This window comes from Schistocerca americana, chromosome 4 (assembly GCF_021461395.2).
Source record: "Schistocerca americana isolate TAMUIC-IGC-003095 chromosome 4, iqSchAmer2.1, whole genome shotgun sequence".
NCBI lineage: Eukaryota > Metazoa > Arthropoda > Insecta > Orthoptera > Acrididae > Schistocerca > Schistocerca americana.
The window spans coordinates 276,235,024-276,262,893 of NC_060122.1; the positions used below are offsets into that span (position 1 = coordinate 276,235,024).

At 40.4% G+C, this 27,870-nt stretch overlaps 1 protein-coding gene across 3 annotated transcripts in view; it reads right to left on the reverse strand.

Moving 5' to 3' along the window:
- LOC124612241 (guanine nucleotide-binding protein subunit beta-5) overlaps window positions 1–27,870 on the reverse strand; it is a 156,177-nt gene that overhangs the window by 88,466 nt on the left and 39,841 nt on the right. For all 3 annotated transcript variants that reach the window (XM_047140315.1, XM_047140316.1, XM_047140317.1), the window contains one exon: window positions 7,042–7,171. In XM_047140315.1, the coding sequence (XP_046996271.1) occupies window positions 7,042–7,165 (124 nt within the window). In that variant the 5' untranslated portion in view covers window positions 7,166–7,171. The remainder of the gene's footprint in view (window positions 1–7,041; window positions 7,172–27,870) is intronic.

Below are 27,870 nucleotides of genomic sequence, written 5' to 3' on the forward strand. Positions count from 1 at the left end.
AGGGGTGCAGGGGAGGAAAAATTCAAATGTCAGAAAATAAAAGATACAGAAAGCTAAAAGGGAGTGAAGAAAGGAATAATTATTGAGAAAAAATGCTGAGACTGAAGAAATTAATGTAAATTAAGGCCAGGTGAGTGGCGACAAGCAAGGACATGTAATGCCAGTTCACATGCAGTTCTGAAAAGCTAGCATCTGAGGAATGAATCCAGATGGCTCATGTAGTGAAACAGGTACTGAGAACACAACAGTCATGTTGTAGAGCATGATCTACAAGAGGATACTGTATGTTGCCAATGTAAACTCTCCATCCATGTTCACTAATTCAACTCTCTGTCTACGTCCATTCATTCTGACTGGTAACCACAGTGGTAGATCCCTTATATGCTGGAAGGATAATGATGAAGTCATCGTTTTTTGCGGGACAAGAGGCCTGGAGCTCTGCAGAGGACAAGTTTGGGTCACGTTGAAGGGACCTGACGAATGATTGTGAAGCAATGCTGGACATTAGGAATCCTTGGAAGGCTTGTAAGAGGTGATTTTGTGGTAGTGGTAATGGATCAAGTTGGGATCATGTTCAGTACTGTTCAATGTAGGGTTCAATGTCAGGTTTGTTGTTGGAAAGGTTTTGGGATTGGGTTGCGAAGTGATATTTCCAGTTGACATTACGTGTGAAGGAAAGTCATCCCTTCACCACAGCAGCATGATCAAATGGAGGTCTAGGGATGAAAGTGAGGCCCTTCCATAATACAGATAATTCAGGAGGGGGGAGTATCTTAGATGAGAGGTTGACAACACTGTAATGATGTGGCTGGTTCTTGTGATCACGAGTCACCATTGCTCTGAGAGGCAGTGGTTAAGGTTGATGGATGTTAAAGAAGATTGGCCAAGTCTGGTGGTTGATGGTCTGGCTGTTTAGGGAGCTGGAGAGGGACAGGAAGGGAAACACCACTGTTAAGGTATTTTGGAGAATGTAGGATAGCTTTTTGAGGTGACGTTTGGTCTGTTGTTGCAGTCTGAAGTTAGCTTGGCAAATATTACCATCCTAGAAAACACAGTAGGGGGGGGGGGGGGGGGAAGATAATTGCAGAATTTTGTAGGAGATAGTTGGATTGGATGAGGCATATAGGTCACAAATTAGTCGTGTAAGAGTAAGAGGATGTTGTATTTGAAACAATAAAAGGGACTGTTGTAGATTATGATTATGTCCAGAAATGGGGATTTTTCAATGTTAGGCATTTGAGTGTAACTCCCAGGAGCAAGCAGGTTTCAAGAAATAGAATTTGGGTCCTTAGTTTTGATATTGAAAAAGCACATTTTCTAGAGAACTGAAAATAAAATATGATGGGATTCATCATGCAAAGAGAGAAGGGTTTGGAGTATTGGAGATAGTGGGATTAGCAAAAACGAAGCAGAAGTGGAAAAAATGAGAAAAAAGGAAGACAAGCAAGAAACAAAATTGGAAAAATGTAGAAAAATTCATATGAAAGTAGTAGAAAAGACAAGGGTAAGCTACAGGCTTCGGTTCACATTAAACCTACTAAAGAAAGTACTGTTCTTACATTTTTACAGTTGCCATCCTTCCCATATCAAACATTCCCTCAAATACAGACTCGTCACTCAAGGCAAACACATTTGCTCAGATGCAGACACTTTACAGCAGCACACCACAATTATCAACACAGCCTTCACAGGATGTAATTACCCCAACAACCTAGTTCTGAAGCAATTTCCAGGGCCATCACATTCAATTCTGGTACTTCTAATCACTCCAAAAAACTGCTTAGGAGCATATCTCTCATCATTCAGTATTATCCTGTATTAATCAGCTGCTTCAAAAAGGCTACGACTTGCTAAAATCACACCCTGAAATGAGGTCCATTCAACCAGACATTTTTCCCACCACACCTAGAATATCTTTTTATCACCCTCCCCCTTCCACCAATCTCCGCAATATCCTGGCCATAACCTATGCTCCTCCTTGCACCTACTTCTCTACCCTTTGGCTCCTACCCCTGTAACCGTCTTGATTGTAAGACTTTCCCTATGCATCCTCCTATCACCACCTCTTTAACACGTTCGCTGCAGTCACCAGAGCGGGCCGCAAACGCTCTAGGCGGACACTTGTAAGCACACATGATCTGAGAGCTGAAATCATAATCCTGCAAAACCTTAAGTTCATGTTGTGCATGTATGTAATATTGACAGCGAATATAAAGTTTGCGCAAGGCGTGGTGCTAGATACAGAAACACAAGTACGCTTCAGCTGCATGCCAATCATGTGATAAATGCCACATGCTGTCTGACACTTATAAGTGTCATATGCATTTACTGCAAACAATTCTAACAATGCCTCTGATTTATTGCAAACTGGAAAGAAAATGCAATTCAAACAAGCAATAAATCTGCTCCATTGAGAAAGAATTAGCGTCTGAAAACACCAAAAGATTTATCAAACGGAGAAAAAGAAACAGGACTCATCTGCAATGTGGTGCTATGGAAACCCAATCCTATATATTTAAAAAAAAAAATTTGGAAGGTGTAGAGGTGATGGTTTTATAGTAAACCTAGCAAACCACAAATAAGTCCACATACTGCACAGAAACCTCATGTTCTGAGCAATCAATGTAACAACATTTTACTTGGCGATCAAATAAAACTAACACAAACACTTTACAAATCAAACATGAACAGATCTTCCTCAGAAGATACGACATCCCATTACATTAAGGATGTGTAATTGTGCAGCAGTTCAAACAGAATCCAAGTTTGTTTGGACACGTTATGCACACGTATGGTGTATCTGTACACTTGCCCTGTTCCACACACATTGTACATCACTTCCTCATAACTTGCTTCTCCCCTTCTGTTGTGTCCTGCTTTTGCACGCATGTGTCTTTACAACATTTGTTACACACACCTTTTGTAACATCCATTGGTGGAATACACTCTTTATTATTTGTATTCTATAATCATATAATGTCATTTTATGCCCTGAGTATTTATTATACAGATAATGTGAATTGAACATTAGCATGTCACCTACATGGAAGAATAGTTCCTTTGGCCAGCGGATAGTCTTTCGTTCACATAAATAATACGACAAAATCTGGTCCTGCCTATCAGTTCCAGACATACAACTATTATATTTGATAATTGGCAGCGGTTTTGAGACTATTTGCTGGCATGCATTTGGCACATGTCCCACTGTATTAGGATATTCTGTGGAAATATAGGAGACCTCTCGTCTATCCTTCCATTTGCCAATCATTACGCCATCCAAATATTGTGCAATAGCGTCTCCTTTCCCCAGTTTTTCGCATACGTCTTTATGGATATTTTTCCTAACCCTTAGTGCCCTGGTGCAATGTGTTTTTGCATTCAACAGGTTTTAGCTAAAGCAAAGCTGTTGTAAAAATTGTACATGTGAATGTGGTGGTCAACATGCTGCTTCTCTTCCAACAAATGTAATACTATCTTTTCAGCATGCCCTTTTCCCCCCTTTTCACCACGCATCCCCATGTGCATAGCACATTTATTTACAAAACCGTCTGGATTATTTAGCATGTACAATTTGATGCCATATTTTTTCCTTTTGTTCTTCATACATCACCTAAATGACAGTCATCTCCTCAAAGGATCATTGATTCATCTAAAGATAGATCCCTACCTGGATAATACACCTGACACATTCTGTTGTTAAAATAATTCAATATAGGGCGTACTTTATATAGTCAATCATCTGGTTTCAGTTCTCCTGACTCTGGATTTTTTGCAAAATGCAGTGAGCGTAAGATGAGCAAATATCTGTCTCTCCCCATACTCATCGCTATTCCTCTATTTTAGAATGGCAGGTCTTTCTTCCAGTAGTCTTGTAATCTGGCATATTTGACATTAACCATATGTAATGAAATACCCAGGAAGACTAGTATATCTCCTATAAATACAGGTTTCCAATTACAAATCCTAGAGCCCTCTTTCGTATTTTCACTCGCAAACATATTGTGTGCGTTTCCATTCATTTCATCAACTATGAGTTGCAGTATGTCATCTGTAACCAGTAGCCTAAAGAAACCCATTGGCATGTTGCCAGCAGGATTTATCTGCAAATATTCTGCTTTTGTAAATGGATGATACTGCATCCCATGTGGTTCTTCATGCCAAGTTGCACCTGGTTTGCTTGCTTCTGCGAGCGCGGGTTCTTTGTTGTCGGCGATTTCCACATCCTTGTCATCGGTATCGTTCACTAAACATATTCGACAGTTCTGCTTCCACACTGTCATCACTATCGTATGTTTCTGTAGTCTCCAAATTACAGCCACCCTCCTCTGGTTCGTCTCCTCTGAACTCAACACCACTATCTTCTTACACACTCAGTAACTCATGGTCAGTATATTATTCACTCTTCCTACTCTTTTTTGGGTTAGAAGGCCCCGATATTAGTTGATTCGCCACCATTGCAAACAGTGCATAACACAGACAACTAAAGACAAAAGCACAAAACTACAGACTGGAAAATTTTATGTGATATTTCATAGGTTGCTTATACTAACATGAGTGCACAGCCAAACAAACTAAACCGAGTACTCAGCTAGCGAACACACCACTTAAAAGCGTCAGCTGCACTGGTGTATTGATCGCGGAAACACTTCTAAGTGTCAGGTGCAGCGAACATGTTAACTGGAATAACACGCACTGCCAAAGGGAGAACCACCTATGAAATGACCCATGTTGTGTACCAGCTGTTACATAAGCACTGTTTGACCTTCTACATTTGTATGACCACCAGCATGTTACAGTGCAAGACATTTTGTCAGTAAGCTCTCAGGTTTTCAAGTCTCATCTGTTGCAGTCCTCAACACTCGATCTTTCCTTCTCATCTCATTAAGTAAGTCTCCCTTGACCTGGGGTTCTGGGTGACTTTTCCAAGCTCATATAACAATACGATATGATCATCTACAAATAGCTGGATGCAACATAATGTCAATCTTAGGGGAGTGTACAGGAATTATATTTTCCAAATACTGTACTAAGCTACTGCGTACTTCACACAACTTGAGTCACTGGTCTTAACCTCACATTACAGATATATTTAGAGAGAACTAGTGCATTATGTAACTGTAGGTTCCTCAATTTAAATACTGTAGTGCAACTTGGTGTGTATTTGTGTAAATCCTTTGTTAAGAGAAGCGATTCAAAATTCCTGCATGTTAGAATGTGAAGTGAATGACCTTTTCAATTGTTTAAAGGAATTTTTTCAAGTTTTTACTGAGTGCAAGACTGCGCTAGATGCTCTATGACTGTAGCGCTTCATCTTTGAGAGCAAATCTAATGACAGCACATGCAACAAATGTAATCTTTACCTTCATTTGGACACTCAACTAGTACAGACACATATAGTGATTGCTGTCATTACAGCTCACATTAATTTAAAGACATTCATATGGTGGAATTGATGTCCAATAAATATTATTTCCATTTTTTCTGAGTTACTACTCTCTTGTTTTCACAGCATAAATCAGCTGTAGGCTTAATGAATAATATGCCCATTTTAATGATGTCTTTTGTAATATTTTCATCTAAATGTACTACTAATCTTTTTTAACAGATATGTATAATCAGTGGATTCATATCTCTGCAATGATTTGTTAAAATAGTAATGATTTTCTAATGTTGAATAAGACACACTATTTACATAAATAATGTACCATGAAGGAATCATCCAAATGGGATGGAAAGTGATAGATGTAATGTGCATGTACAGACAAACAAACTGTAACAATTTCAGAAAAAATGGAAGATTTATTAACAAGAAAAAGCTTCACAAATTGATCAAGCCAATACAACATTGGCCCACTTCTGGCCCTGATGCAAGAAGTTATTTGGTTTGGCACTGATTGACAGAGTTGTTGGATGTCCTTCTGAGGAATACTGCGCCAAATTCTATCTAAATGGCATGTTAGATCGTCATAATCCAGAGCTGGTTGAAGGGCCTTGCCCATAATTCTCCAAATGTTGTCAATTGAGATCTGGCAATCCCGCTAGCCAAGGCAAGGTTTGACAAGCATGAAGACAAGCAGTAGAAACTCTCATAGGGTGTGGGCAGACATTAGCTTGCTCAAGTGTAAGCCCGGAACAGCTTGCCATGAAGGACAAAAAAATAGAGCACAGACTATCGTGAATGTACTGCTGTGCTGCAAGGGTGCCTTGGATGACAACCAAAGAGGTCTTGCTACTAAAAGGAATGGCATCCCAGATCATTACTCTTGGTTGTCAAGCCATATAGCGGGAGACAGTCAGGCTGGTAGCCCACTGCTGTCCTGGGCTCCTCCAGACACTTTCTCTTGAAGAAATTATCCAATTTATCTGAAATTCTAATCATTTGTTTGTCTGTACGAGTACATCACCTCCATCAATTTCCCTGGGTAATTCCTCTTTATTATTTACGTTTTCCAAAATGCATTTCGAGAAATGATTCCCACTTTCAAGTCCATTTTTCTCTGTGTAGCTTACGATTCCACTTTTCCTAATGTTTCTGATGTATGAGGTTCTGCATTATTCTACTGACTTTACTGCAACATACAAAAAATTCAAAATTCTTTACTGCAATATACAAAAGTGCACAATTATAAGTGTCTGGGTGTTGAATTTGGAATACTCAAAATACTGGAAGTAATAGTACGCAACTTCAATCTAGTTGGATAATTATCAGTAGTGCTTTTCATGAATTGTAAATATACTCAAATTGCAATCGTTAAAATTAGAAATACAATGGAGTACTTGCAAATAAAAAGGCTGTACTGTGCAGCAATACCAGACTGATCAGTGGGGTGAATTCTGTAAGATCATTTTAGTCAGAATGATTAGACTTTGTGACAGCAGTTGGATATTTTCAGAGTAGTGATGTGGTAATGTGCAGGTAATAATGGGGAACTTACATACGGATATTTTCCCCATCAGAAATCATTTTTTTCATTATTTACTTGTATGTTAAGAAATTTTTCATTTACAAAAATTAATACTATTTGAAATGTAAGATTTTACATGCTACGTCATTCAGCTTCTGTCTTTCTTCTTCAAGCTTTGCTTTCAGTGCTTCTGCCTCTTTCGTTAAAGACTCTATAGTTTCAACTGGACTGCTGACTTTTAAGTCTGCATCAGAAGCCATTTTTTCCTGAAAAGAAAACAAAAGACTATTATTATTTGTCGAACGTTTCTGAAAATGGGCAACTTACTTGAGAGAACAAGTAGGTACACGACTGTGACACACACACACACACACACACACACACACACACACACACACACACACACCATCACTGTACAATACAACAATTGTGAGTAGAAGAGAAAGTATGCTGACTCCCCACGCGTTAGCACAGCTAGCATATGATGGGTGGCACGTCAGCGAACTGTGAGCAGCACTGTCATTCGAGACTTGACACAGTTCATTGCTGTATAGGATTGTGTATTTTATCAGTTTGCTTATGGTGTTGTGTGGGAAATGCTGAAGAGTTGCAGTCTGCTGTTATAAAGTGGTGTTCGGGCTTTTATTCACTTAAATGAGAAGAGGAGGGAAAAAAGTTCACACGTTAGTCCCAGCAAACAGATCAGGTTAAAGAGAAAGTAAAGACAAATATGTTTCAGATATCTAAAAAAATGGAGAATAATTTTTAAAATCACTGAGAGCAGTTCCTCCAAAATACGGACCTGACTCAAAATCAGCTAGTGTGTGGCTCATGTTTCGTAGAGGAACTTCTTTATAAAACTTTATTGTTGGCACCACACAAGGTGAAATTAGAGGACAAAAAGACTGTCTCTAAAAGCTGGATCTGTTTCCCCAGCTATTTCCTTTGACCGTAACATCTATTTAAAATATTACACAAAAGAAAATGGAAGTAAAACACTCACAAAGAAAAGTTGTAGTCCAGAATACTGTAAACCAGAAAAAGTTGTGGTATGTGCCGCTATTTCTTCAATTGATGAAAATATCCAGAATTAATCAATGCCAAATGCAATAGTAGTTTCAGTAAAAACAACACAGAAGTGTAAGAAACTGGAAATTGAGTGATTACGTAATAAACTGAGAATGCCAAAATAAACCTACTGTGAAAGCAGCCCGCAGATTAAAGGAGTAAGACAACTCAATGAGAACTTTTAAAATCTATATCATCCTAAACTCAGTAAGAATCATAGTTGACACAATATGAAGGAAATGGTAACTGATAAATACACTGATAAGCCAAACCATTATGACCACTGCCCACTGCAATATTGGATGCTGCCTGTTAGTGTTACGGGCATGTCACACCGTAACAAAAGTACGTAAGTGGGGCAGACACGGACACAACATCACATTAGCAAAAAAGGGGGATGCAAATGGGGAAATCCATTGAAATAAGTGACTCTGACAAAGGGAACTTCATTATTATGCAGAGCCTGTGAATGATTATCTCAAAAACGGTGAAGCTGACAGAAAGTTCATGGGCTACTGTACTGCTGTGAGTATCTACGGAAAGATGTAGGACAGTGAAACTTCCACTAGGTGCTAAATGGTTTGAAGTCTATGACTCTTCACAGAATATGGGGCTCATAGGCTTGTCTGCTCTGTAAAGTAGGATAGATGGTGATCTGTGGCATTTCTCCCAAAAGAGCACAATGCTAGTGCACACTCAACTGATTGAGAGCACACCGTTCATCATACATTGTACATTGTTGAACATGGAGCATCTCAGCAGGCCACCCCTACATGTTCACACGATGACCCAATGACATTGTCAATTATGATTGCAGTGGGCACAGGATCATCAGGATTTGAATGTCGATCAATGGAAATGTGTCAGACATTTGGGTGAATCACATTCTTTCTACACTAGTTTGATGGTTGTCTCCACAAACACTGTCACTGAGGTGAACAGCAGCTTGAAATATGCAGTGCGCCACAGACACAGACTGGTGGGAGCAGTATTACTGCTATGGGAGACATTCTCCTGCACTTGCATGGGACCCTTGGTAGTAATCTAAGACATGCTGACTGCTGCGAACCACCTGCTTCCCTTTATACTTGATTTCTTTCCCAATGGCAGTGTTATCTTTCAGCAGTGTAACTTTCCATGTCTCAGAACCAGAACCGTGCAACAGTACTTTGAGGAGCATTATAGTGTAGTCACCAAATTCTCCTGATGTAAATCCTATGGAACCCATCTGGGTCACAATCGAGTGTCATCAAATCGTGTGCATATGAGCAGTCTGTTATTTACACAAATTAAATGACCTGTGCACATACATCTAATGCCACATACCTACACAAACCTACCAACAAAGCGTTGGAACTCTGATACACAGAATCAGTGATGTATTTCATTCCAAAGATGGACAAACAAGCTAATAAGCAGGTGGTCATAATGTTTGGGCTCATCAGTGTTATAGAAGACTACAATATGTTAATGTGTGTGTTTTTGACTCAGAATCTTATTAAATGGTATAAAATACAAATATGTAATTAATACACATTCTGTGCAAGCAATTGGGAATTATTACAAGATGAAAAATAAACACATAGGTGTGCTGATTTTTCACGAAAATAAGTTCCAAGAAATCCTGCAGTTCAGTTACACTTAGCTGAAACTTGATGATTCTGTTAATTTAGGGAAATATACTCCAGAAAACTGTAAGAGTAAACTTTCAAAGCATGCTCTTTTGCTCCATATCACGATTCAACTTTCGCAGTGTATTCAAGTCACAACGTAGCTTCTGGTGATGTCATGTTGCAGACACTGATTCAAGTGATTATCCAGCTTGAGCAAACCAGAACAAGAATTATTGCATCCACTTCTGATGACAGTCAACCAAATAAAAAGGTCTGGTGGTATCTTCAAATTGGTGGCATAAAAAGCAACATGTTCTCTATTGAATCCAATTGACGAAATCAGAAGAATATGGACATTTTCAGACAACACTCATGTAATAAAATGTGTAAGAAATAGTTCTTGTGGTTTTATAATTGTATTTCTTAATGCCTTGTGTGTCACTTATAACTTTTATCAATGAACTGATCAACAGGATAATTGCCCTGAATTCAGGAAACTGAAAATTTGTCACAAATTAACTTGAATTCAGTTGGATCTGATGGCATGTCAATGAAAGCAAGTTAAGATTAGCTCTGCATTGTCTAGTAACTCAGTAGCCAACAACACAACATTCTTGAGGGGAAAATATGCTACAAGATTACATAGTAGTGAGTCAACAAAACCTAAAAAAAAAAAGTTGAAGTCTGCCGGGAAACTAATCTAAACTAGCGGGCATTTGATGTTCACTGAGGTATGTTAATGAAACCCACAAATTTTTCAGTTCATTACATAAGATACTGTTCATGAACCATGTTCATGTGTTGCGACTGCCACAATAAGATGTTATCTTTGGGTCACAAGCTTGGCAACTGACGCCGCACCACAGAGCTGGTTAACTAGGCGAGTCGGCACACACTCTTCTACTTGCAATGATACAATGGGAAATTTCAAGTCTGTTATCAGACGTTACCGACTTTTCTACCTTACATAGATTATGGTATAGAAGACTTAATACATTGTTCTACTTTAGTGAATCACTCAAAAAACTAAAGAAGAGGAAGGACAATATTGAGTGCATTAGTTAGCAAAAAAGGAATAAATCCTTACTTTGAGAGATAACAATGTTTTCATAATACTTTCAAGTGAAATACTAGTAATTATTTCATACTATGTGCCTCTGACTGGGTTTGTCTTCAGTCCAACGACTGATGCAGTTCTCCAAACTGGTCTATTCTGTACAAGCCTCATCATGTTTGCATAACTCTCACAAACGAAATGCATTTGAATCTTCTCACTATATTTATGCCTAGGTCTCCCTCTACAAGTCTTATCCACCACAATTCCCTCCACTACCAAACTGACTATTTCTTGCTGCCTTACAGTGTGTCCTACCAACCAATCCCCTCTTTTAGTCAAGCTGTGCTACAAATTTCTATTTTCCCCCTCATTTCAATTCAGTACTTCCTTATTAGTAGGGACAAGGAAATGCTGTATCTATTTTTGGCAACACTCAAATCTATTTCTTTGTTTGTAAATGGTCAGATGTACAAATTTAAAAGACTGTCGTGCGATGTCCCTGAAAAGAAGCCTTAGTGCTTTGAAATCGACTTTTTATAAAAGTAGTGATTTGCGAGCTTTGTGTGTGGAATGTTTGTCCTTGCAAAAAAATCACTTTCTTTTCCAAAATTGTCTTTGCTCGTTTTATTCTTTGGTTCTACTTATGCTTTCAACAAATGATTGTTTCTGATGAGAAACAGCTGCATATCTCCACCGGTGAGCATAGTGCTTCTCTAAGGTGTTTCTTTACATTATTCTTCTTTTCCTACCCAATTCAATAAATACAAAATAAGCAGAATATCAATTTCAAACTTTCATGGGCATTAATAGCTGCGTGGACCACACTTGATAACACTACAGATAGAACTGACAAGGCATATTTACCATAGACGTAGAAACAAAAATAACTATTCGCACGTTAGGCAAAGAATTTCAGTATGGTCGAAATACGTTGTCAGGTTTCGTTTTCCGGTCACTATAGTGCAGTGGGTATACACCATATACTGACAGTTGGATGCCAATATAAACAAACTATAACCATTAGCAAAAGAGAGGAGTGGTGTGGCGAAAGCAGCCCTGCCTCCCTTTTGCAGGGCTGCCAGCCTACAACCTTTTCTGCGAAAACAGAACTGACACATGGTTACAGGGATCACTGATTCCTTCTGGCTTGTGAGGGTCGTAATCAAGCTACATGATACAGGTTTAGTCTCTTCACTCAATACAAAGTAAGAAAACAAAACAATGAGCAATGCATAACACATAGCATTCAGTAATGGTTATAGCGCAATTGCTTCCTGATGGCCGTGTCGTATACGAGTTAGTTCAGACCCAACCTCTAACAGTACTTAAGGCAACTATAGTTTAAAACATCCGCTGCACAAAATGTCCACGTTAAATGTGTCCACACTATACCAGCTTTTGGACTTTGCATAACAGAGAAAAGTAAGCATTTCTTTGTTCTAAGATGCCCATGTACTTTGTCATATTACATGGCTTGTACTTTACGCAGAACATTCAACTGCACACAATTGGAATGCAACAGAACATCAAGTGTATAGATAAGTCTTTGCATGCATGCACTATTTATTTTGCAAACACAATCTTATGCATATTATTAATTTTATGTACATAAACGGAACTGTTTATATACAGATGGTGCCTCACAAAAGATGTTTGCGTGTCATGCAGCAAGGCCTCTGGCTGCTGCCACCGCCGCCGTGCCCGATTCTCCGACACTAATCTGTCGGTAGTCAGATGCGCGCGCACTTCCCCTTGGTTAAGCATAAAGAATATTGCCGTTTGATTAACATAATGTACAGCAGGTGCTCAAAATGTCCCTCTGGGTAAGAACAGTCTGACATCTCCTGAACACATTAGCAAACACTCGACGAATTTTGGCTGCCAAAATCTGGGAAAATACTAGCCGAACCCCATCTTCCAATTCTTTGAGAATGTGGAGATTGGTTGCATACACCATGTCTTTTAAAATTCCCCAAAGATAAAAATCACATGAAGTTAGATCCAGAGAATGAAGAGGGCAGTAAACCATCATCATCAAAAACACTTTGTACTGCTATTATAAAAGTATTGGTGAGGCGTGATCTTCCATTGTCCTGCATGAAATAACCATACATCTTTCCATTACATGTTAGTTCTCGAGGCAGGGAGGGGGGGGGGGGGGGGGCAGTCACATACCTGTCAGAATGTATTGTTTCATGGGAAAAGATTGGTCCAGTAATTCAACTTGCACTAACTGCACACCACACTCCTGTTTTCGCATCGTGCAGAGGTTATTGATGTAATTCTTGTGGATTTTTGGAGCTCCAACATCGGATGTTCTGAGAATTTATGTACCCTGACAAATGCATCCATGCTGTCAGAAAAAGATCTCAGGATCAGCTTCCCCATCGTGTACAGACCGTAACAGCCAGTTGCAATAACGGCGTTGAGCAACAGTAACCAAATTCCTCAGCCGATGGACTACCGTTCTTTTCTATGGTTTCAATTTCAGTTTGTGCACAGTTCTCTGAGCAGATGCTCTTGACCTACCATTCTGAAGTGCCAAAAAGTGCAAGGATTTTCTCGGACTTCTTCCCAAGGCCTTCCCTATCTCAACTAATTTATTTTTGGTTAAAACACTAGGTTCTCTAGGCCTTCGTTTGTGTAACACACATCCAGTCTTTTAAAAATTTTTCACTAATCTGTGTTTCATCAAATCATTGGGAACATGTATAATGGGTAATTTTTGTTTGAATTCAATGTAACTTTCCAGATACAATTCTGATTCTGCATAGTTCAACACAAGAAATACTCGTTAATCCTCGTTGATCCATACCGAATGGAACCTCAACAGGAAACTCAAAACAAAACATCCGAACACTCAATCACAAAGTATGGAAGACACGCACACAGTTTTTCTGTCTGGGGACCAGGCCCAGCGACATATGAGCAGGGAAAGCCCAGACTCAGTGCAGTTACAACAATGATTTCTAGCAACAATATTTGAAGAGATTAAACATCACAAAAAAAAAAAAAAAATAAAAAAAAAAAAAAAATCAAAACACCTATACATTCAGTTGCACTGTGTAGGAAGCACATGAAAAGTATTGGTGTCCACGAACAATGCATAGTGACTACCGGCAGACACATCGGCAACAGGCAGCAGATGTGTCCCACAACCTGCAGACCCCTCCTGGGCACCTTTCCTGAGGCATCCTGTATTTAAAGTCAATAATGTATAGTTTTGAAATGTGATGCTGTAGGAGAACACTGAAGATCAGTCAGGTTGAATATTGAATAGAAGTGGGAAGACAAGAAATTTGTGGCACAACTTAAGCAAAAGACGGGATCGGTTCATAGGGGACATTTTGAGACATCAAGGGATCACAAGTTTAGTATTAGAGGGAAGAGAGTGTGTGTGTGTGTGTGTGTGTGTGTGTGTGTTTTGTGGTGGTGGTGGTGGAGGGGGTGGGGGTGGGGGGGCGGCGTTGTAGAGGGAGACCAAGAGATGAATACAGTAACCAGATTCAGAAAGACGTAGGTTACAGTAGTTATTCAGAATTATTCGCACAGGATAGAGCAGCATGGAGAGTTGCATCAAACTAGTCTTCAGAGTGAAGACCACAACAGCAACAACTTATAAATTAATACTGCAAGGAATAAAATAAAAAGACAAAAAATTGTAGGCATCTACAGGAATCCAACCCAGGTCTGCAAATTAACAGTCTATGCTTTAGACCACTCACTCAGGGTGAGTCCTGACAAAGGCACTTTAAAAATCCCTAATACCCTAAGCTTGCATCATATGCTACAACAATTCGAAAGAAGCAGGCTGACTGCAGTACAATTTTACTGCCGCCAACTTACATTTCACGGAAAGACCACAAAGATAAGATAAGAGAGATTAGGCCTCGTACAGAGGCATATAGGCAGTCATTTTTCCCTCGTTCTGTTTGGGAGTGCAACAGGGAGAGAAGATGCAAGTTGTGGTACGAGGTACCCTCCGCCACGCACCGTATGGTGGATTGCGGAGTATGTATGTAGATGTAGATGATACTGGCCTTTTGAATTTGGTAATCAGAGGATTGATAACCGGATGACCCACAGTCCAGCCATTCTGAAAACATGGGCTTTATTTTTCAATAAAATACCTTGCTACATTGGGTATCATTTCTGGCTAATCTTAGCTTCATCTCATCTCTTGAGGACATAGTGAATCTCACTGTTGCCTGCCTCACTGATTTTGGAAAGTGTTAATTCATCTGGCAGTCACAACTTAATGCAGAAAGCCATTCATTGTTGTATAGCTTCAAATTTTAAAAGTTGCTAATTGCTCCATACCGTGATTCAGAAATACAAAGTATATGAAATTTGTAGATGATGATGATGATGATGCTATTTGGTATGTGGAGCACTCAACTGCCTGGTTATCAGAGCCTGTACAAATTCCCAATCTTTTTACTGTCCAGTCTCGCCACTTCCCTCAATGATGAGGGAGCAGAAAATCCTTGAGCCCCAACCAAGAATCGAACCCTGGATTCTGTGATGACAAATTTTTAGAGAATAGTGTCTCGCACTAGACTGGATGTCCAGATCCAGTCTCTCACAACAACAGATAGGAAAACGCATTCTTCTTGCCACCCGTGTAGTCAAGACTTTGCAGTGCTATCGCCACTGTTTGGCAACCCTGTTGTCATAACAGTGATTTGCGGGTGTGAGACTGATTGATCCAGCTAAATTTGGTTAACTTTTCCTTGCTATATTGATGAGATATTCTGAATAATTCCCACTTAAGATATAACATTGAGTTAGTAAAGTAATTTTTTTTTTAATTCCAAAAAGGTTGTTCCATGCATAAGCTACCCTACTCACTCTCATCTTTTATCTTGCAAGTAATCTACCTCAGGTATGATTATGGCAATGAAAGTGTGTTCACTGCAGCAATGCCTTTCAGCATAGTAAATTGTTAAGTGCTCCCATTCTAAAACGGTAGCTGCTTTCTACATCAGTTATAATTTTTCTGCAAAATCTGTTTCTTACATTATCTTTCGTTTTTACTTTCACTGAGCTGTTAACTGTCACAAACTACATGACAAATCTTAATACTGAGTGATAACACTCCTGGTAACATCACAAGAGCAGCCACAGCAGTCTGAATGTCGAATACTGCATTACATCACCAACAAAACTAGAGAAAGTATCTGAACAGCTTCAAATCAACTGTCAGTGACACAAAACTGTATTTTGTTCATCATCTTTGTACCAAACAAGAAGGGATAAATCATAGCTGCAATGAACAAGCCTGTCAGTATGCATTACCTATGGTATATCTGTAGGTGAAAAATATATGAAAGTCCACAACTGCGTATTTGCCAGTTATGTTTCTGCTTCAGTAGTCATACGTTCAATTTTTCCCTGTGAATCCACAATTTGATTTATTACTCTGTGGCATCCATGTATTAGTCTACGATCCAAAGTATCTCCACACAGGTGGTATTCCTGATGTTCGAGTTATATATGACACTAGACTGGAAGTAGATACGGTCCATTTGGGTCAATAGTGTGTGGTATCTTATTGTTTATTGACATTTCAGTTGGTTCCATCATCTTTCGGGTGTGCACTCGGGACAGCGACAATTCTTCTTGTGATATTTCGGCTAGAAACCTCCCAGCCATCTTCAAGGCGAGTCAGAGACTGAGTTCATAGCGTTTGCGCATGCCTATTTATACCGAGAGTCACGTGATACAAAGCTGCTGAGGATTGAAAGCGCATACGTCAAAGATATCAAAAGTCGCCACTACTGCGCTAGTCATAGATAAGATGTATATAGCAAAGATAAAGATGTAAGTGCAGAGTGCAAATGTTTATCTTTGCTATATACATCAATTCAAGAATCACATTTCAGTTGGTTGTTTTTTGGAGTTAAAGGGATCAAACTGCAAGGTCACCAGTCCCTTTATCCTATACGTATCAAATCCAGAAGAATTCTCCGGCATAATCCATATCACTTCAGGCAGGGGGCTTACCTTCATAGTCTCAGATGCTATTGAATTTAGCATATGTTAAAATTCAGGAGTAAGTAAGAAACACTTATTTCTTTGTTTTCTCGAAAAAAATTCCTGCCCCAAGATACAGACCTCCAAAGATAACACTGCGAACACCATTTTGAAGACGCGAATTCCGCAATTTTTTTTTAAATGCTGTATCTCTGTAGCAGTTCTAGATATTTTGTTAGAGTGTTTTTATTTGAAAGACGTTTGCTTTATGTTTACATGGTATCATCATTTTGGACATATCTGTCAAAGTTCTTTTACTGTCAACTTTTGAATTTTTTTCATAAATTTACAGTTTTTTTTTTTTCAAAAATGCAAATCCAGAAAAGTTAAGTACCATGTAGTACTATACTCTCTGTAAAGGAGAGCTTCCACTTTTAAGTTGGACAGGTTTTATTTTAAAAAATCTTTTTTTTCTTTTTTTTAACTTTCAAGGGTAATGTATGTCTTCACTAAAGTTGTTTCTTACTAATTTCTTTGTTACAACATTTATTTCTATTGTCCTTGTTAAAGTTATTTCTTATCACTTTCTTTGTTGCAGTAATTTCTTTTCACTTTCATTGTTGCAGATATTTCTTACACTTTGTTGTAGTTTCTTGTCAGTTTCTTTGTTGTGGTTGTTCACTGTGGGTTTTTGTATTGTAGTTGTACAGCGCTAATTTGTTTACTGAAGAGGCTTCTAAGAAATCTGAGACCATCCATTGACTTCTGTGTTTTCATGAGGAATTTGCCAGTTGACACAGCTGCAGTGTGTTTTATGAAAAGGACTGTTTGAAATGTCTTCAGACTGGGGCCACAGGAGAGTGAAGTGTGCTGACTATTTGCATATCCATAAAAAGAGTGATATACAAGACAAACAAAAAACCAGACTTTGTTCAGGTTGGGAATAAGTGTTCTCATTTGAAGTCTCTGTTTCAAAGTGGAGATGTTTCCAGTGACAATTTTTTGTGTTCTAAATGTATCTGAACACAGTGAAGCCTCCCATGGTGCAGATTTTGCATCAATAGAGGATAAATTAAATACCTTGAATCAGTCAACTACAGAGGTAGGTGTTAATCCTGTTAAAAAACTGTGGTCAGTGAAGTAGAGTCATAAGCTCTACGTATCAAGAAAGCGTAGAGAAATCACTAGAGCTATGGATGAATCACTACAGAAAAACTGACCACACTCTTCAAAGTAGAAATTCCATCTTCAGAAGAAAATGAACCAAAGCACTCTTGCACCTCTTGGCAGGATTTTTCACAAATATTAATTCAGCTGTTGATTACTGTGCATCCTACAGCGAAAAGGTGCAAGTTTTAACTATTATTCCAGAGAAATTTTCATAAAAAACAATTTTGAACCGCATTCCGTCAGTGTCAAAGTACATGGTACACAAATCAAGAAATGTGAGGTCTGTAAAAGGAGTCTTTGGAAGACCACATCCCTATTATGGTCATCCTGTAGAAGCAACTCAAGTACAAATAGTGCAGTCATTTCATCTGGAAGATAAAGGGGACTGTTCTCACCAGAGTGCCAACCAAAAACACACTATAACTGTAACAGTTGAAGGTCAAAAAGTTGTGAAAGTGAAAAGGTATATAACTCACACTATTAAAGAAACTTTTGCAATTTATAAGAGCAACTATACAACTTCACATACTGGAAGATCAAAATTTTATGCACTACGACCTAAGTAGGTAGTTTCACACCCACCTAGAGATGTCTGTTTGTGGGTGTACTGTGCAAATTTTAAACTTTATGTGGTAACTTTGGAGAACATACTGGAGCATGTGACATATGACACCTTTGTTGGGCATGTGAAGTCATTAGTAGTCTGTGACGTAAAGCGAAAGACTTGTTTGTTTCAAGAATGTGGTGATTGCCGTGGAAAGGGAGGACTACCTTAACAGGCACTTGACCTGGAAGACATAGCAGATAACTCTACAGAAATTACATTTGCAACATGAGAGGAAAATAAATTAATTAAGAAAACTGTTGCCTTTGACAGTTTCATTGATGAATTTGATAAATGGTCAGTGAAAGCAGTCACACACCAGCATCTGAAGGAATTGCAACAACAAGACACTATAGAAGTGAAAAGGTGTGTACAGTCTGAAGAACTATGTTTAGTGCTTCACTGTGATTTTGTTGAGAACTGTTCTGTAATTCACCCACAAGAAGTACAAGGGTGTGGCTGGAGTAATGACCAGGTTTCAATTTTTACAGGAACGACATGACTCAGCACATGCTTTGCTAGCAATGCACAAAATTCTTCTACTGCAAGCAGGGGTAGAGAAGATCATCATTATTTCTGATGGTGCTCCTAGTCATTTTAAAAATTGGTACCAGCTTTTTGAATTGAGCAAGTCGCTTGTGCCAACTGACTGGGTATAAAGTGCTACTGTCACAGGAAAGGGCCTTGTGATGGTGTAGGACGCCTGCTGATGCATCATGCTACAAAACATATTCTTTCCAGACCAAATACAGCTATGATTCAGAATGCTGAGGATTTTACGAGAGTCATGAAATCTTACACATCCACAGCCCTCATTCTTTTGCCCAACAAAGAGGAAATCAAAGAATTCTGTGAGCAAAAAAAAAAAAGTTCCAAACAAACTACTCCTGTGAAACGAATGCAGAAGACACATTTTTGGACACAAAGTGATGGGCGAACTCATATTGCATGCACTTGAAACAGCAAGAAAGAAGAAATTTCATTCGTTTCGCCAACACCTCAGAAACAGCAGGATAATATTCAGATTCACAACCTGAGAAGGAGGATATTCATGATGTGTATGTATGATTGTGACTGGTGGGTCACAAAGATTACAGACACCAGTTATGAGTTAAACAAAACTGTAGTGAATTTTATGCTACCACTTGGACCAGCTGCTGGATATAGGTTTCCAGTTTAAGGACAGCAACAACACCATCAGTGCTCACTTACTGTCCACAATGTTTTAAAGACTGTAAGTGCTCCGTTCCTATTGGTTCAACAAGAAGGAATCACTAAAGGAAGATACTAAACCAGTGGAACACATTTTTAGTTCATTGACTGGCTAATTTCAGTACAAAACAGAGTGCAAAGAAGTTGTATAAAGTGAAACCTTTGGACCTTTCACATTCGTTTTGGAACCACTTAAAATACTTGAACAATGAGTCTCTTACTCATCTCTCAAAACTTAAATTATGTTAAATAAGGCTAGGTTTTGATTTTTATGAGCCTGTTATGTGATAATGTGGTAATAAAACAGGTTTTATGTATGGCAAAAATTTGAATTGTTTATAAAACCTGTTCAACCTAAAAGTGGAAGCTCTCCTTTTCAGGGAATGTAGAACTATATGGTACTAATCACCAGAAAATTTAAAAAAAAGAAAAGAAAATCAAAATTTTATGGATTGGTATTTTTGAAAAAAAAATTTTTTCCCATAAACTATAAAAAAGTTCAGAATGCTATAGTAAAATAAATTTGACAGATAAGTGTCAATAGAGGATATCTTTGTAATCATAAAGCAATTATCTTTCAAATAAAAAAACCAACTAAATATCTACAACTGTTCCAGAGATAGAGCATTTGAAATTTTCTTCGAAAATTTTTTCCAAAATTCACATCTTCAAAATGGTATTCACAGTGTGATCTCTGGAGTGATGTATCTCTCAGCAGAAATTTTTTTGGAGAAAACAAAAAAAATACGTGTTCCTTACTTAGTCCTACATTTTAACATATGCTAGAATCAATAACACCCGAGACTATGAAGGTAAGATTTTTTCCTAGCCTGCCTGAATTGATATGGACTATTTCCTCAGAGGAAGGTTACAAAAGGCAAATTCTGGGAAGTCCAAGTGTAACAACGATTCGATAAGACAGAAAAAATTAAGAAATAGGAGATGAGGAAGAGGGAGTAAGGTGGATGAGTCACTCTCCCCACAGTGCAGTTGGAGGTTCCCAGGGCTTACTATGCAGTGTGAGACACATTATCTACATCAGACCAGCAGTACCTCATGCTCCATTACCCCAAGAAAATGATCAGCACACACAAGATAACAAAATTTTAGGAAAGACAAATCACGCTGAGAAAGTGACTCTGTGGGTACCCTGGGCTGGAACAGGCAAGGGGTGCTCCTCCAACTCCTCAGGCTATCAATGATGCCAAAGTGCCCCACTTCACAGAGAGGAACCAGTCCAGTGACTTTGGCATCATCCACTAGCACCATGGGTAGTATGTCAGGAAGTTTAAGATAATACCGCAAAGCAGCCAAATTTGAGCAGTCTGGAAGGATGTGGACCAATGAAAGGGGAGGCACTGCATCAGCAGTATGGTGGGTCCTGATGTCAGAGAATGTGGCGAGGGGTCAGTCAACTGCGGCCAATGTACAGCCAATAAAGGATGGTGGATTCCCTACGAGAAGCACGAGGGGAAAAGTGCTACGGGGCCTTGATTTCCTTTATTGCCTTCAGTTTGTTCGAGGATACCAGGGCAGACCACTATGAGTTCCAGACCACCTACAATTTATGGTGTAAGTTAACTAAAGGTTTAGTTCTAGGACCCTCATTTCCAAAATCAGCATCCTGGTAACCAACTTTGTCAACTGGCTGGCACATTCATTCCCTGAGAACACAATACATCCAGTGGTCCAAACAAAAATACCTGGCCATTCAGCTTGATGGATGTCACAAAGAGGATCGTGGATAGTAATGACTAATGGGTGACAAGGGTAGCACTGGTCTATAGCCTGAAGGCTGGTCAGGGGTTGCTGCAGATTAGAAGCATCTTGTCAGTGCAAGAACAAGCATGGCTAAGGGCTCGTTTGATGACCACCAATTCAGTAGTGAAGACACTGAATCCATTTTGGAGGGACTGCAGTTCACTGCACCTTGTATGTGTGTATGCAAAACCGATTCGTCCATCAACCATCAGGCCATCAGTGTAAATACTTTGAAACTGGAAACGCATCAAGGCAGCCGGGAACAGGCAGCGAAATATCATGGGGCACTCAACTAAATCTTTTGGTCCAAAGAATAAATTGAGACAGATTCAAGGTCAGGGTACACACCATGGGGGTGTACGCGATTCCTCCATGACAAGAGGCGACTGTGGGGCATGTTCGAGTACAAAGCAGACACACTATACATGAACTGCATTTGTGGCTCCAGTCTTGGGTCTTTGTTGCAGGAGGTGGATCTCCCTACTTGAAAAAAGGCCATGGTAGTTCAGATACTTAGGGGAGCTGCAAACATCGAGTAGCTGTTGTTGGCACCTGATCCCTAGTGGAGGGACCCCAGCCTCTCTGTGAGTACGCTGTTCACAGGCAAGTTTCAAAGCTCCTTTTGCAAGTCAGACCCCAGAGTAGTGCACTGGGTCCACTGACTGCAATGCTGAGGGCGATGTCAAACAATGCCTCATAATTAAAACAGAATATGATCACAGCTTTGTAAAGCTGCTGAAGAGTAGAATAGTCTGTGCCCCAGCTGGTGTTACTGAGGCAGCAGAGTGCATTAAGGTGTAACCAGCACTTTTGCTTAAGTTGGCAAAGATGGGGAAGCTGTGTCAACCATGCTTTGAAGACCAATCCCCAATAGTGGTAAGTCTCTACCATATTGGTAACTGATCATCGAGGTAAAGGTCTCGTTGTGGATGAATACTATGACATTGACAGAAGCACATGATACAAGTCTTGATGGCTGAAAATCGAAAGCCATGGGTGAGGACCGTGACTGTGCCTTTCAAATGGCGCCCTTCGGTCAGCATTCAGCAACACCCACACTATAGGAACAACAGTAAAAGCAAAAATCGTCAGCATACAAAGAGAGTGATACTGAAGACCCCATAGCTGTTGCCAGACCATTGATAGCTACTAGGAAGGGAGGGACCTCACTCTCTTGGATATGGGGGATTCTGTGGGAAGCACTGACTTGAATTCAGAAATTAAAGTGGTTCAAGATGTTCAGAACAAAAATCAGAAGCACACCATGGAGAGCCCAATCGTAAGATAGTGAGGGCGTAGTGTTGCCATGTGGTGTCATACCAATTTTGTACGCCGAAGAAGGCAGCAATAAGGTTCTGACATCAGTCAAAAGTTGTCTGGATGGCAGACTCCAGATAAACCAAATTATCAGCAGTGGAACAGCTTTGGTGACAACCACCCTGGGATGGAGCCAGAAAGCCCCGAGACTCAAAGAGCCAATACAGCTGCTCGCTCACGATGCATTCAAGCAATTTACAGAGAAAGTTGGTGAGAGTAATTAGGCAATAGCCATTCATTTCTAGGGGTACTTACCCAATTTCAGTATTGGGACAATTATGCTTTCTCGCCATTGAGATGGCAGCCAACCCTCGCTCCTGATACAGTTGAGGATAGTAAGGAGATGACACTGACAATCCCCTAGTAGTTGTGTGAGGATTTGGTTGTGGATGTGGTCTGGCCCTGAGCACGGAAAAGCCTCAAGTAATCTTCAAAATTAAAAATCACAAAAACAAAAAATTAGAATGATACTAGATACATAAACGGAATGGGGGCACTGAAGAATTCCCACTCACTGACTGGAGCATTATATGACTCATGGTGGTGTGTGGTGAAGGATTAGTGCAGTCCCTCCACCTGCTGTTTGAAGACACGAAAAGCGAACTGATAGTTCTCAGACACAAAGGCTTGGGCATAATGCAGAACAAAATGTTCGACGACTGCGTTGGGTCAGTGAAGGGACTGCAAGGGACTGGTACTTGTGGAGGCTCTAATCTTTCACCAAACCTGTGAAAGAGGGGTTCTTGGTTCAATGGTTGAAACATACTGTTCCCAGCATTCTGGATTTCATCATTTTATTAGGTGGCAGACCCAAGCATGTAGTTTTATTAGGTGGCAAACCCAGGCAAAGAGCCATTTAAAGGCAATGACGTGCTCAGTCGATGACTGCCGGTTATGGCATTGGAAAGCCTGCCTACTATCTTTAATGGCCTCTGTGATTTCCGAGGTCCTGCATGGCACTGTCTTTCATTGGGGGAGGGGGATGGTCCCAAAGAAAAGGGGATTGCTAAGTCGAGTGGAAAGAGAATGGCTGCAGTTGCGTTCTGGACAGTTGCGTCAGTACCTCCATGTACCAAGGAGCTAAGAACGACAGTGAAAATGAGAGCTTCCCAGTCGGCATTATTGAGAGCCCATCTGGTGGGTGCCCAATGGAGTGATGCTGAGGGAGGAACAAGAAGACCAGGAACTGGTCACTGCCACACAGGTCATTGTGGACTCTCCAGTGGATGAATGGGAGAAGACCCGGTTTGCAAAGTGCGGGGAACTGAAAAACATCTACATCTACATATATACTCCACTAGCCACCAACCGGTGTGTGATGGAGGGCACAATTCGTGCCAAAGTCATATTTTCCCCCCCTCTGTTCTACTTGCAGATCGCACGAGGGAAGAACAACTGTCTGAACACCTCAGTATGAGCTCTTATTTCCCTCATCTTTGAATAGTGATCACTACGCGATTTGAAAGTTGGTGGTAATAATATATGCTCTACACCCTCGGTGAAGATCGGATTTTGGAATTTAGTGAGCAGCCCCTTTTGTTTAGCGCGCCGTCTATCTGCAAGTGTGTCCCACTTCAAACTTTCTATGAGATTTGTAACGCTCTCACGATGGCTAAATGTACCAGTCACCAATCTTGCCGGTCTTCTTTGGATCTTCTCAATCTCTTGAATCAGACCCAACTGGTAAGACTCGCATACAGACAAACAATACTCCAATACTGGATCATCATCATCAGTGTTCTGCCTAAAGGCAGGTTTTCGCATGGTAGTTCTCCAGGCTGTCCAGTCTTCTGCCATCCTCTTCAGGTCTGCATAATTTCCTCTCCCCTTTATGTCGTCTATCACCTTGTATCTCCTTCTTCCTCTCAGTCTTCTCCCACAAACCAATCCTTCCAAAGCATCTACTAGCAAGCACTCCCTTCTCAATGAATGTCCCAACCAGTTCTTTTTCCTTTTTCTTACAACCTTCAGCAGACATCTTCTCTCACCAACCCTTTCCAATACTCTTTCATTACTCACTCTTTCCATCCAGCTTATTCTCTCCATTCTGCTCCACATCCACATCTCAATTGCTTCTAACCTTTTTTCATCCTCTCGTCTCAGTGTCCATGTTTCTGCCCCATATAGTGCCACACTCCAGACAAAACATTTGCCAAGCCTTTTCCTTAGTCCTTTATCTAATTTGCCACATAAGAGTCTCCTCTTTCTGTTGAATGCCTCCTTCACTATGCCAATTTGAGTTTTCACCTCCTGGTGACATTTCAAGTCTTCAGTTATTGTGCTTCCCAGATATTTAAATTGACTTACTTGGCTAATGGTAGATTGTCCTATTTTAATATTGGACAGTCTGCATCTTGTACTGATGACCATACTCTTTGTTTTTGCTGTGTTTATTTGCATCCCATATTCCACACAAGCTTCATTCAGATCTTTGAGCATGTTATTCACTGTCCGCTCACTTTCTGCCACTAATACCATCTCATCAGCAAATCTTTCCACCAATACATATTCCTCTTTTCCGATCTAAACTTTTCGCAATAATCTCTTCAAGGTGTACGTTAAACAATAGTGGGGAAAGGCAACAACCTTGTCTAACACCTCGTCCAATGCTGCTTCCTTCTGACATTTCATTTCCAATCTTTATCCTTACTTTCTGGTGTAAATATAGATTCTGTATCAGTCGTCTCTCTTTCTAATCTACTCCTTTCCTCTTCAAGATATCCATCAGCTTGTTCCACTGAACTATGTCAAAAGCCTTTTCTAAATCTATAAAAACAGCAAAGATTTCTCTGCCCTTTTCCATATATCTTTCCCTTATAGTTCTTAGCAGGCCAACAGCATCTCTTGTTGCTCAAGACTGGATGAACTAACGTATTTTAAGCTATTTCCTTTGTTGAAGAAATGCATCACTTCAGGATTCTACCAATACACCGCAATCTAGAGTTCAAATGCAGTCAACACATATTGAGAAACTTCACCATCAGGAGGGGAAGAAATATTACTGATGGTAAAATTCTGAGCTGCCCTTACCCAAACAGCCACAGCCTCCAAAGTAATATTAAGAGGCACAAGTTCACTATTTACAAAGTCCAGAACGTATGTGCAAACTCCACCTGACACCTTAACATAGTCAATGTGATTCTTAAAATATTCCTGGTGGCCATGAAGAGCACAGGAACACGTTGCTGGAAACCAAGTTTAATGCAGAAAGCTGGGACATGCAGGGGAGGGGGGCCTTAAGAGATGTCCAGCTCAGCCATGTGGTGGACAAAACTGTTAAAATTCCACTGGACAATCATGCTGTTGGTATACTGTGAGGGTGTGAAGGCACCCAGGAGGCAGGTTATGCTCTAGGATTGCCTCCTGCCACCAGCTGTACAAACACACACAGATTCTGAGACACATAGTGTGGTGCGATTTGGAGCCTTAGGGGCTACTGAGATCTCTACCTCGGCTACAGAAGCAGATCATTCGGCATCTGGTGGTGTGGGGGCCACCGGAATCTCATTCATCTTGGAAGACATTTTTTAATCTTTCTTCTCCATAGGGAATTTAAATGACTCGGAGGGCTTCTCTGAATTAATTTCAGGGACTGAAGAAGATCGTGAAGCCCTACAATCAGCAGCCTGTGGCTCTTTCAGCCACTGGCTTGTATCTGGTTGCAGACTGGCAGAAACCTTGGAGGTGGTGTCCCAAGGGATCCCTTCCTGGTATGAGAAGACAGAGGAGTGTGATTTGCTTCCAGCTGGGGGATGGAGATTGACATCTCTGTAGGGTGGGCAGCCATTGCTCCCAAAGTGGATGTGAGGGGAAGCAGCAGAAGGAGAGTGCTCAACCATCAGGGGGCAAGCATGATTGAGCAGCTCTGAGGGCCTACTGTAGGAGGCACAATGGCTGAGATTACCACTGTCAGAGAGGCAACATCATCATAACTGTAGAATATGTCATTGTCATGCGTGCAGGATGTAGACATCCACGCTTTCTCTTGGTACGCTAGTCTATCCAGTGTCTTATATTCCTGTAATTTTATTCTGTCTCTGAAAGATGTTGCAGTCTGGTGAGCAGGGAGAATGATGCTCTCAGCAGTTGACACAGCTAAGGGAAGGATACAAGGAACATTCATGTGCAACTGTCAACCACAATTTCTAATTTGAAGCACCAGATTGGGGGGGGGGGGGGGGGGGGGGGGACATATGGTTTCACATCTATATACCATCACCTTCATCTTTTCAGGCAGCAAATCTCCTCCAGAGGCTAAGATGAAGGCCCCAGCAGCAACCCTATTATTCTTTGACGCCTATGGACATGACAAACAAATTGTGTACACCTAGTTGATCCAAGTTGGTGCTTAGCCCATCATCAGACGGCACGAGGAACTCATGATGGAAAATAATGCCTTGAACCATATTTGGAGTATTATGGGGATTGGTAGTCACCAGAATGTCACCCAGCTTGTCACAAGGGAGCAAAACCCGTGGCTGGGGAGGGGACACTGGTATAATCAAAACTGACCCACTTCTCCTTACAGTGAAGGCTGCAACTTCCCAAACTTGCCCTCTATATTCTCTACAAGGAATAAAGGCTTTGTGGCCAAAAGAGAATCTCTATCTGTCCTTCCACAAATCAGGTATTTGGGGGAGTATTTCCCTGCTTGCTGCATAGCTCTAAGTTCCTCCCATGGCACAGTCAGGGAAGTAAATATTTTTGGGTCGTATATATCTCTCTGCACTGAATGATTTTCTTTCCTTCTGAAGAGACTGATGGGGCCGTATGACCACCAGTGGAACAAAGCTTCATCTGCTTCATATGCAAATCATCCGCCATGGTGCCACCCACTCCAAACGGGGGCTTCCCCCCATGGGCAACAACTAACCTCAGAAACGGCTAACTGGTTAGTCATCTGTTTCTCAGAGTCCCAATGCCCCAGTCACAATGGAAAAATATTCCTTGGCTTACATGGGGAGTATCCTGAAGCACCAACAGAGCAGTCCCTGCATGGGCAGGGGGCTATCACCATCCAGATATTTGATGACACCGTCCCATCCCCCCACCCCCTCCCTGCAATGGAGTGGCTATAGTGTTGGGTTTTAGGTGTACTACCTTTTTGGAAAGTAAGGAGTTCTAAAGTGGAAAGGCACATAGTTGGAACACACACCACATTGTGTGACCTTCACTGTGTGATCCGCA